This window comes from Mustela nigripes, chromosome 5 (genome assembly GCF_022355385.1).
Source record: "Mustela nigripes isolate SB6536 chromosome 5, MUSNIG.SB6536, whole genome shotgun sequence".
In the NCBI taxonomy this organism is placed as follows: Eukaryota; Metazoa; Chordata; class Mammalia; order Carnivora; family Mustelidae; genus Mustela; species Mustela nigripes.
The window spans coordinates 56,985,780-56,998,102 of record NC_081561.1 but is presented as its reverse complement, the minus strand read 5'-3'; the positions used below and the strand labels follow the sequence as shown (position 1 = coordinate 56,998,102).

General features: G+C 43.7%; 1 protein-coding gene across 7 annotated transcripts in view; it reads right to left on the bottom strand.

The window, feature by feature from the left end:
• ADGRF5 (adhesion G protein-coupled receptor F5) overlaps positions 1 to 12,323 on the bottom strand; it is a 97,148-nt gene that overhangs the window by 29,752 nt on the left and 55,073 nt on the right. For 5 of the 7 annotated variants that reach the window (XM_059400299.1, XM_059400302.1, XM_059400297.1 and 2 more), the window contains exons 4-8: positions 6,770 to 6,940; positions 4,611 to 4,787; positions 4,359 to 4,468; positions 3,029 to 3,087; positions 1,993 to 2,135 (exon numbers count right to left, since the gene is read on the bottom strand). In XM_059400299.1, the coding sequence (XP_059256282.1) occupies positions 1,993 to 2,135; positions 3,029 to 3,087; positions 4,359 to 4,468; positions 4,611 to 4,787; positions 6,770 to 6,940 (660 nt within the window). The remainder of the gene's footprint in view (positions 1 to 1,992; positions 2,136 to 3,028; positions 3,088 to 4,358; positions 4,469 to 4,610; positions 4,788 to 6,769; positions 6,941 to 12,323) is intronic. The other 2 variants (XM_059400301.1, XM_059400304.1) reach the window with 1 other exon arrangement.

Below are 12,323 nucleotides of genomic sequence, written 5' to 3'. Positions count from 1 at the left end.
CATCTCACGGGATATACAAGTACACAATTTGTGTAACACGCCAGGCTAAACAGAGAAAAGATACAGTAACAATGTGTCTCTTTTCAACATCACTGTGGCTAACAATAAGGCTTAGTAAGACCACTGGTATCAAAGGGTTATACGGAATTGACCATGAATTTGTGGGCAGTGATTAAAGAAAGGGCATTCTGGTTAAGAGCCCCTGCTAATTCATCCAACATTAATTATTCTGAGGATAAATATACGACCAAATAAATGGAGATATTCTGAACATTCTGTGCCCTTGGTATTTCATAAAGCTTTGAAATAACTTTCTGATACCAAATCATGCATGCAGCTTTTTTTCTTTCTTATTCTCTTCCTCTCCTCTGCCCCCCCCCCAATATAATTATAATTAAAACAAAACAAAATCCGGTCTCTTGACCTTTTGGATATGTATACTCTAGGTAAATAGCACCGACGCTATAGAGAGCAGGTCGATGGGGGAGCTTTCCCGTGGAAATGCACGTGACCTACGTTCCTGTTTATCGTTCGGAAACTGTGCATATCACAGAGTTATTTCTGCTCTCCCAAGGAGGGCAGAGATGGTTGCAGACGCTCTCCAGAAGTGGTGCTGAGTGCCATTCACAATGACTTTATGGCTCTTTGGAAGAATAAGCCACAATCTCCAAAGCGCTTTGGGGAACCATACTATCAGCACCATGTTTCTGACCAACAGTCAGCCACTGATCGGTAACACTGCTGGTTACCAACTCCTTTAAATGGTTGATTATCCTCAACACAAAGGAAATTTGGGGGGAGTAATCATAACCGAGGATTACCTAGGCCAGAGCCTGATGTTCACCTATGCCCTCAGAACCACAAACTTAAGGAATTTGGGGAGGTAAAACATGGGTTTGTTGGGGGTGGTGTTAGGGGCCACAAGGGGGTGGCATTGCTGGATGCCTTCCATGGGAGCCCATACTTTTAGGCCACTTCCTTTAATTTTCCAGTTTCCACCTGTGTTGTTGCTGTCTTATGTATTCTGAACTTTTATTTTGCTTTTTTTCTTGTTTACGTTGTAACACCTTCTTACCATTATATATGTGTCGTTATCATTTGGTATTTTGTTTTTAAAAATGATCTGACATTCAACAATATCAGAAAATGTAAAGACAAAACTTATAAACCTATTGTGAGGATATCCTAACCCCTGAGAAGGGGTGCCTTTCTCCCAGGTGTGCCTGCAACAGTCCTTTCAGAGCACTCCCCACTGGGAGACAGTGTCCCTCCAAAAAGGGAATCACCTTGAGCCCGGAACCAGGGACCGGAGTTAGTTAGGACTTTCGCCAGCAAATTCTTACCCTCCAATTCTCTGCCCAGCTGGCTCTCCTCTCTATTTCCCAAGGCATAATAGGTCCACCCACCTAATCACACAACAGAACACAGCTCTGTACCCATTTGTAAACAGGGAAGAGCATCTAACACTCCAGGATTTTATCCCTGCTCTACATGATCCCGAGCCAGGGTTCTCAAACTTCCCTATGCATCAGAATCACCTGAAGGGCTTGTTGAAATGCCGATCACCCTGGTTAGTCTGGGGTGCCCTGTATTTCTAACAAGTTCCCAGGCAGTGCTGATGTGGTTGGGTCTGTGGGCCCAGCTTCAAGAACTCCTGCTCCAAAATAACAGTATCTATTGTTCAATATCAATGCATTTCATGAATATCCCAACCCCCAAAGTAATGTCAGTTTTGGGATGTTTGGGGTCTTCTAATTTTTTATTAAAAAATCCATAAACCCAGATGGCTCTGTGACTCTTTGGTCAAATCTCTCTCCCCTGCAATCCTCCCTTCCAACTGCAGTGACATTGGCCTGGTTGGGAGGCTCTGCACCGGCACCTCAGATGGGAGAAGGGGTGGGCACATAAACCTAGTTTTAAGCATACTATAAACACCCTTACTATATCTAAATAAAATCCATGTATAGGGAAATGTGGAGATGTCCTACTTACTGCTAGTAACTGCTTGAAAGGAGCCATAGTCCATTTTGTAGGTCTGATTAAGGTTCTGCATTACTTGCTCATTTGCTTTACGCATTAAGTCGGGGGATGGTGTCGTCGTCTGGACCTCATATGTCACAACCACACTTCCGGGCCTGGATGGAGACCACTTGGTTCAGTAAGGCGGTAACTGACCTGGAAGAGTCTAGATGCTTATGGTTGATTTGCATTGCGTGGGAGAAACAAAATGGCAGGAACAGCCTGGGTACTTCAGTCTTCAAAGGTTCACTCAAATCAACCTGTCATTAAACTTTAGTCGGAAGCCTGAGGCACACACTCTGGCTTCTCATATGTCTGCAGACAGGTGACATGACTGAATGAAACAGCCAGATAGGAACAAGTGGAGTGAATCACAGGAGCTGGTCATGGCAGGGGGCAGGTACAACTCAGAGACCCGTCACATGGCCATGCTGCTCCCAGGGGTAGCATTATTGACCCTCCCTCCGCTGAATGTCAGATACCAGATATGCTGAATGTCAAGTGAAGCCAAATTCCTGAATGCTTTTGTGAGCGTTCTTTATTTTTAAAATTGGCAACGAACTCTCTGAAACCCCCTGCTAACCCGCTCAGGGCTGCCATGGTGCCCAACTCCAGGAGGAAAGATTCACACAGCTGTGTGCAACTGTGTGCTTGTGGCTGGCGGATGGCTTTTCTTGAATAAAGGCATCATGGGTGACATTATTTCATTGTTGTATCTTGGAACTCGCCAGACAGCAAACTTATCCTGTATCTGTCTGCAAAACTCTTGCATGCACAGAATAAACACAAGGTTTTTGCTCCCTTTCCATCTAAGTAGGTACATCTCTAGGGAGCAAGTTTTTGTTCTCAGCATTGCCTCCCTCTTTAAGCCACAGCCACTCGACACTGTATTCCTCTCTACCAAAGTACTCTTGTTGTGTGCCCACATGACGGCCCCCCAATGGGCTTTTTCTCCTTTGCTAATGTGTTGGTCTCTGCCACTAGAAATGACCTGATTATAGCTTCTTACCTGAATCCTGTCACAGTCACCAATTTGAAGCCTGGTAAAATGCTGTAACCTTTCCAAAACTGGAAAACAAAGTGAGACAAGTGTCATCATATCAAGGTCCAGCAAGAGATAAGCCAAAGGATTTAAAGCCAAGTAAAAAGCACATATTCTTTATCACCCCGGGTAAACCTTTCTCCCGTCTATTTTAATAGTGCTGGGACAGGCAGATCTTTGAAGAAGTAATTCCTATCTGCCTTTGTCAGGCTGGGTTCTCCAAGAACCAAGCGCCAGTTACATGGGCAAAATTTTTACTCCGGGAAATGCCTAGCAAAGAAAATGGGGAGGTTTCTCTGAATGCCAACCCACAGGAGATTCATCTCCATTCAAGTCTCCTCTGCAGGTAGATGTTACACACAAAGCATGGTGAGTGCCAAGCACTGTGCCAGGTACATGGGTTGGTGGGATCAAAGATGAATATGCCACTCTCTCTTCCCTCCAATGCATGTAATTGAGTGTGCAGTGTGTGTGTGTGTGTATATGGAAGCTTTCCATGCTGTGCAGAAATATTACATGCCAGATATGCAAATCAGATGTCCAGGAGTTCTCCAGCATTTCAGCATGGCGCCCATGGAAAATGAAAATAATTTCTGTGATATAGAAGGGTAAGCGGAGGCGCTCCTGGCCTGACGCAGGGGCTTGGCTGCCCAGAGGACTAAGGGAAGTCATTATCTCACCCCACCTATAATAATTTGTAGAACTCAAACTGGGAAGCTCTACTCCAAATGAGTTAATTCAAGCAAAGCATTTAGGTTCAGATGAATTAATCCAATGTAAAGGATTTAGAATAGTGTTTGGCACACAGTTAGCACTCAGGGAATACTCGTTATTTTTATATGAATAAATTTAAATCTGTCATAAGGGACAATGCCTTGGTACCTCTAAAATAGAATGTTTTGAAACCCCCGGTGCCAGCCTTAGGTTGATCTGCCTGAAAGATGCTAGGGGCTTCATCTAGGCGGTGTGTGAAGACAAGCAGAAACGCACCATCAGGCACTTCTAGACCAGGTACTAGGACCTCTGCTTAGGATCTGGTGAGCTGATGCCACCAGATCACCTCTGAATCAATCCTACCCTGGGAAAAATTCCACCTAGGTCAAGATGATATCAAAGCATCATGAACATTATTTGACTTGAGCACTTCTTAATTCATCATCCCACACTTGGAGGAATAATTCTGATCCCCACATCCATAAATTCTGACAGCTTTAAGCAAATTATCACTGTAAATGCAACAGATTCAGTTCAGCCTGAAGAACTTATTGCTTAAGAGGTTCCCAGGGCCAAAACCTACCGCTGTTTCCAAGTCAGTCTTGTAGGACCTATAGAGAGCAGAGGAAGTATTCTTGAGGTCTTCTTGAAAGCCCACATTGAGTCTGACCGACATTCTCAGGGTAACATCTGCTGAAAAAAAAAAAAAAAAAACCAGGACAATATTTTAAAATATCATGTTAACAAATGAATACACACAGGACAGAGAAACATTTGCCTGAATTTCTATCAAATAGCCACTCAACAAAGAAACATTTAATGAACAGTTACTTACCTCCCTGGAGCTGGCAAAAAGGTCCCTTGGGAGGTAGTCCTTTAAGGCAACTGCACTGATGCCCTGCCGGGATGCTGTCACGCTCTTGACAAGTGAGGTTCTGGAGACAGCGTTCCCGGGGCCACCTGTAGCCTGTCTCACAGGAGCACCAGATTTCATTTCCAGTAGGTCTGCAGACTAGCATTACGTAGAACAGCGAGGAGAGAGAAGGTGGTCACCACCTTTACATTTATAGACTGTAAGTATTTATACTTGTAGAAAATCCTAACTTGACTGCATATGGCCCTCTGGGAAGTTCAATAGTATTACATGAGATTCACGTGATTCCCATTATACATCACTATGCCGTCAGGCATGGCCACTTCCAGGGTGATGGCTTTGACTATCTCAGTGGATGCCTACAATGACACCATGATGAACAGATTCTTGGATATGAAGCGTATGGGAGCCAGTTTCCAGCATTGTTCCTTTCCACCCCCGTTTCTGAGTACTGACACCCTCTTGTGACTCCCTTTCATAGTGTACTAGGCTTGGTCTGTGCGAGTAATGATATATCGTCTCTGAGATTAGGATATAAAAGGTACTATGACTTTCCTCTGTGATCTCTCTCTCTCCCTCTCTCCTCTTTCTTTCATTGTTTGCTATGGGGGTAGTCAGCTGCCACTGCTTGAGGACATGTCATGGAGAGGCTGACATGGTGAGGAACAAAAGCCTCCAGCCAACAGCTAGAGAGGAGCTGGGTCCTGCCAACAACCACAGGAGTGGGCTTCAAAGTGGATTTTCCAGCCCTGGTTGAGCCTTCAGAGGACTACCCTTCTGGCTGACAGCTTGACTACAACCTCATAAGACCTGAGCCAGAGCCATCCAGGCAAGCTCCTCCCAAATCTGGCTCTTGGAAACTATGGGATACAATACATGTTTGGTGCTTTAAGATGCTAAGTTTTGAGCTAATGTGTTAAGTGGCAACAGATAACGAATACCAAGTACAAATGCAATTGTGCCTTTTATGTTTCTAATCCAATGTGAACAACCAAAACGGTTTCTTTTTATCTTTTTCTTTTTTTTAATTTAATTTAATTTAATTTTTTTCAGTGTTCCAAAATTCATTGTTTATGCACCACACCCTGTGCTCCATGCACTATGGTTTCTAACCCAAGTGGGGACATTGGCAAATGCTCTGAAAACAGAGTACTTTGAATTTATTTCTAAAATTCAATCAAAGCCGTATCACTGGGAATTGTCTATTCTAAGAATCAGCTCCTAGAAAAAGGCACAGAGTGACTACCCAAAGGAGAGCCATCAGATCATTGTTCCTGAAATAGGAGGGACGCCCAAACTCCAAGGAATCTGTGAACACTGGTACAGTTCTGAGCTTCAACACTGGTGGGAAGGGGCACCCAAAGGGAGCTATGAAGCAATCCCTAAGGTTCCGCTAGCATATATTAAGAATAAAAAATTGGAATGCATAGATGATATTGATGGACAATTTGAAATATAAGAATTCCAAAAGAAATTTGAAAAATAAGAATTTTATGCTTGCCTCCATTTAAGAATCATAAAATCCAACATCTGTTAGTGCTTACAAGACAGTAACCTTGTTTAGGACAAAGGGGAGTCCCCTATCATAGCTTCCCAGGTGATGGTGCCTGAGAGGTAGGACACCCAGCGTCACCTCAAAAGGGAGGCAGTGATCAGAATGTCCAATCCCATAGCCTGGGGGTTTCTGTGTTATGTCTTGCTTCCAACCCAGGAGTGTGCCTGGTTCCTATTTCCTGACCTATGATGCCAGAATGAAAGGAACTTGCCACTTACTAATACATGAACCGGTCCTTGCTATACCCATTGATTACCCAGAGGAATGGGGACCAGCAGTTTGTCATGAAGGACCTGGCAGTATCTTGGGACATATTTTGTGACAAGTGATACACAAACCACCAAGCAAACATTTGGCCACCATTTGAAATAAGGAAACTGGCTGCAGGGTTTGCCAGTAGGGGCTTCATTCTGGAAGTCTGTGGAGTCATAAATCATACCTCAGGCCTTTTTGGGTCATCTCACTTGCCTACGAAGTACAATCTGCTCTAATAGTAAGGAGTGCAGACAGCCTTCCTCCTGGTATGTCCGACCCTCTGTCCTGAAGCAACAGGTCTTTGACTCACCTGTTGTCACCTCAATGCTTAAAATGGTGGTGGCTTGGTCAGTGCTGTTCCCTTGAATTGGGAAACTGAGGCTGTACAAGGAAGCTTTGATTGACTCCAGGAAGGAGGCATTTTCAAAACTGATCTCCACATCAACGGTGTACTCTTCAGCTGTTGGGCTGCTTGAGGCGACTGAAAGGAAAGCAGAGGAAGCTGTGAGAACTCAGCATGGGTGGCCAAGAGGGAGCATGGTGGACAGGTCAACATTTAAAGGCAGTAATGGGACTATGTGGATGCTGGACATGTCAGCCTTGAGAGATTTCTAATTGATGAGGGAACAGGAGGCTGGCTGAGAATGAACCTTCCTAGAGGAAAAGAAGTTTGTCAATTTACACCATCAAATATCCCCTTCGTGGTGTTTCCTCTCTATGATTTTATATTTATGTACTTTTTTATTTATTAAGATTTATTTATTTGAGAGAGAGAGAAAGTGGAGGTGGGGGAAGGTGGCAAAGAGAAAGGGAGAGAGAGAGTCTTAAGCAGACTCTGAGCTGAGTGCAGAGCTGATTCAGGGCTCAATCTCACCACCCTGATCTCAGGAGCTGAGCTGAGACCAAGAGTCAGATGCTTATCCCACTGCGCCACTCAGGTGCCCCATGATTTTACTATTTACAACTGATTTGTCTGGTCTCAGTGTAGTGGTCTCTGGCCATTTGAGAGATTTACAGGCTAAGTTCAGAACTTGTCCTTCCTCTCCAATCTCTCACCCTCCTTGGTGTCCAAGGTCAAGGATTGCTGTGTTGAAACTTGACCGGAAATGGCCAGAATAGAAGGAGGGAGATCTAGCAGGGGAACCTAGGCAACAGTTTAGACAATAAAGCCATGATCCTGACTCAGAAGAATGAGTCAGCATGTTTTCTACACCATTCAATTGACATATATGCATTTTGAGACCTGGACTATGCATGGCTTGAAGACCTCTGGGAAAAGTCATCCAGTTAATTCCCTTTGCTCTTTGCCTATGCACACAGCCTGAGCTCTTACTTCTTATTGTGTATCTCTGTGGTGTCCAGAACAGGATAGGCACTCAATGAAAGCAAAATTCACAAGTCAGAATGTAAAATAAAAGATATCTCCTGCTCTTCATTGCCTTTCCAAATTGTCTCCAGGTTGATTGACTGGTGTCCTAGACACATTTGATGTCCAACACATACCCACCCCAGGCAAGCCAGACAATATACATACAAGAATGTTCTTTCATAGTTTCCTGTATTACAACATGTCTGATTCACTAATGGTAAGCTTCGCAAGGGCAGGAACTATTTCTCTCAGTTCTCCTGGCTTTACTCCATCTGGCATGGAGCTCACCACGTAATAAATGTGTGCCCAACCAGTTCTTGTTAAAATTATGACCCTCTTGAGAGAGCCACACACTCACCTCTCTGTCCCTGCCAGAATCTTTGGCTCATTCTTGGCTGAAATACATAACAGGAGCAGAAGCCAAGGGCTAGTTTCATAGTTCATGATGAACCTTCAAAGTTTAGGAGAATTTTTTTACACAGATGAATTAAGAAGAAAAGTTGCGGCTTATTCTCTCTTGTCAGCCAAAATAAGGAAATGTTTAGTGAATACTTGCAAAACTATTACTTCAAAATTTAAGTCAAATCTGGAAGTGTGATGTATATTTTGCCATAAATTAAAATTCTAGGTCTGTTTTCTAAAAGGGCAAAGAATTTTCCCACAATATTGCCAGATTTATTTAAAATTTCCCTAGAAATATTGATGAGAAGCACTAAAATAGAGTAAGTTTGTTATGGGAAATGCCAATGAATACATTTTTGTTGTGGAAAGCTCTTATATCTGTTTACTTATAGGGTTAAACTATGTCTTAGAGGTTGGTTTTATTCATCAATCTTTCTGAGAATTATTTCATTTTGACATGCATCATTCAACTTGCTGTAATTAATTCAAACTGTGAAAAAGCACGAGAGACTGTGGACTCTGAGAAACAAACTGAGGGTTTTGGAGGGGAGGGGCATGGGAGGGATGGGTGAGCCTAGTAGTGGGTATTATGGAGGGCACGTATTGCATGGAGCACTGGATATGGTGCATAAACAATGAATTCTGGAACACTGAAAAAATAAAATTAAATTTAAAAAAATACAAAAATATACAAAAAATAAAAAAGTCTTTGCTAACTTTTTCAGAATAAAGAATATATCTTAAGGTATATTTCCTGCTCACAAGAATGTAATTACAAGTAGAACAAAGTGACTTTTAAAACCCAGTGCAGAAGCACAGTCTGTCATGATACCATGGCCATGTCTCAAATTTCCTGTTTTCTTTCTGATTCAATGGTTCTGTGATGAAAACAAGCTTATGGAAGAACCGTTAATCTTAATTCATGTGATCTTAACTCTAGACCTGGTATGTTGCCTGCTGGGAATACGTGTGAGGAGGGGTGGTGGCATATTTACAAGGTCTGCCTTGGAGCACATTCTTTTTCCTGAAAAGTAAGGCAGTAATGTTTACACCCTGCAGCAGATTCGGCTCCAAGAGTCTCTTTGCCCTAGGCAGTCTATCTCGTCCCCGGAATGTAAACAGGATATCCTAGACGGTAGGGCTTTCTGGAAGAGTGAAGTCAATAACAATCCCACATCCCCCACTTCACCACCTGTGTGGTTGCATCCCAGGGTCTGACCCCAGCATGGCGTCAGCCCCGGCCGGAGCGCCATTCCTATGCTCATCCACGAGCCCACCTCTTGGCATTCTTTTCAGACGTAATCGCAGAACAAACCTGTGCCTGGAAAACCCATGGTGATTCACCCATATCCTCACTCCCCACGGAAACCAAGGCAGTCTTTCCGGTGAGACCTTACAAGGAGCTTAGCCAAAAGCTTAACATACTAAGAGGACAGTTCCTGTGACTTGAGCAAATTCTCTTCTAGGGGATTTGTGCAATTCTAATTAAAGAAGCAGCCTCCAAGAACCTCTTCCTCTTGGCTACCTTTTATGTTCTTCAACTTCTGTAGGAGTTTCAGAGGAACCTTCCACCTAAGCGACACTGCCCCCTAGAGACAGGCAAGGATGGGGATCTCCACTAGAGAAGGAACAGTCTTCAGCATGAAATAGTCAGTTCTTCAAAACAGACTCTATGCCACCATAGTAACTCAGAAGACTACAAGCCTGCTCTTGGAAGTCATCTATTTCAGTCATCAGCACACTTGACTGACGATTATGCACACCTAGGGAGTGCAACACACATACATACTTTGGAACCTCAAGCCAGGTGAGCCAAAGTAAAATCTTTTTTTTTTTTTAAAGATTTTATTTATTTTTGACTGACAGAGATCACAAGTAGGCAGAGAGGCAGGCAGAGAGAGAGGGGAGGGGTAAGAAGGCTCCCTGCTGAGCAGAGAGCCCGATGTGGGGCTCAATCCCAGGACCCTGGGATCATGACCCGAGCTGAAGGCAGAGGCTTTAACCCACTGAGCCACCCAGGCACCCCAAGCCAAAGTAAATATCTTAATGGATGAGGCCCAGAAATCTGTAATTTTTCCCCCCAATTCCCACTGGTGATTCTGGTGATCAGACAAGGTTGGGATTTAATATTTTAATCCAAATGAAGAAACCAAGAAGGTAAGGTAGTCCTGGAGAGTCAATATTAGCACCTAAACTTGTTTCTGGTGTGTGTGTGTGTGTGTGTGTGTGTGTGTTTTATTATCTGTTCGGTTTGTTTTTACTTTTGCTTTGCCTTTTTTTTCCCCCTAGATGCCTCCTGCTGCTGCTTCTATGGGGATAAACAACATGGTCTCCAAGCATATGTGTTCACCTCTTTCTTCCGTCATACCAGATGGATCAAAAGTACTCATAATAAAAGTAATAATCATAACAGCAGTTGCCATGTATTCACTGCCCAGTAGGTTCTGGGGTCATGAGGAGAGTGCATGTGTACCCATTTTGCAGATGGTAAATCTGAGGTTTAATGTTATTCATGAAGCTCCATGAATAACAAACCTTAAAAACTGGGATTTGAAACCACATCTTTCTGACTCTAAAGTCCATTTTGTTTTAACCATTCCCTGCCACAGTTCCAATGGAAGAAGATAATGAAAGTGATCGCTTTGTAAACCCCTTATAAACCTCTGTACTATAAACAGAAAAAAAAAGTAAGGCATTATTATTAAACGTATCTTTAGAACTAGTGCACAATTCTCAAAGTGAATTTTAAATTAACAGCATATTCAAAGGCAAAACTATTCATAATAAATGGAAGAGTTACCTAAAATTTTGTTCTTTTTGTTTCAGCATCACCAATGTCTTAGAAATCCACACTGAGGAAGAAGGCAGTGACTCATTGCCATTGGCACTCATGAATTTTGACATGAAGTCTTGCTAGGTTTATGCACTTGTGCCTTAATTTATTGATATATTGAGTCATAGTAACTTTACTGTTTATTGAGTGCCTGCTTCCCAGGCACTGTGCTAGATCCTGGGTGCATGGGGTAAATAAAAGAGGAGAATCTCTCCTTCCATGGATCTTCCATTCTCATGTAAAAGTAAGGTTGAAAGGAGGTAAAAGTAAGTTGAAACTTCAGTGTCGGGCAGTTCTGAAGGGCATGGAGACAATAAAGCAGGGTAAGAAAACAGAGCGGCAGGCACAATGAGGGTAGAGTGGGTTTTTTTTGTAGAATGCTTAGACAAGGGACACCCGGGTAGCTCAGTCATTAAGCACCTGCCTTCTGATCAGGTCCTGATCCCAGGGTGCTGGGATCCAGCCCCGCCCAGGGCCCCCTGCTCGAAGGGAAGCCTGCTTCTCCCTTCCCCTGCTTGTGTTCTCTCATTCTCTCTCTCTCTCTCTCTCTGTTAAATAAATAAATAAATAAATAAATAAATAAATAAAATCTTAAAAAAAAAAAAAAAAGGTTAGATAAGACTTTTCTAGAGCAGTAAATGCTGGCCAAAGATGCAGATGAAACAAGGTGCCTTGGGGTTTTTTGGGGACTATGTCCCCAGGAAGCGCAAGTAAGCACAAAAACCCCGGGGACAGTGATTTCCACAGCTCATCTGAGGAGCAGCAAGCTGTCCTTCCCGATCCAGGTGGTCTCCAGTGTCACAGCCCCACGGGCAAGACACATGGAGCTGCCACCGGGCCTCTTGCCCCTGTAAGGTCACATGGCCAGTGTCTGACTTCAAGGAAAGTAGCTCAGCTGCTCAGGTGTCAGTGTGACCTCCCTGGGGATGGGCCCGGAGGCACACTCTGCTCACAGCCCCCAAGGTAGGCCCATAGTTTGGGATTAAAAAAATGCCACATCCTGCTGGCCTGGTGTCTCCCAAATCTGAGGACTTCAGAGCTGGGGAGAGTGATGTTCTGGGTGCTGCTCCAGGCTACTAAGGGACTCGTGAAGAACAGAGGATGGTTTTCCCACCTCTGGGTGAACCTGTCCTTCAGAGGTCCTTCTGTGCTCCTCCTCCTGGAGCATCTGATTCCAGAGAGTTTAACATGTTTGCTTTTTCTCAGGCTCTTGTGGTCTGATGCTGTTTGCCTGAACTTTTCTGACCCACCGGTGCCCCA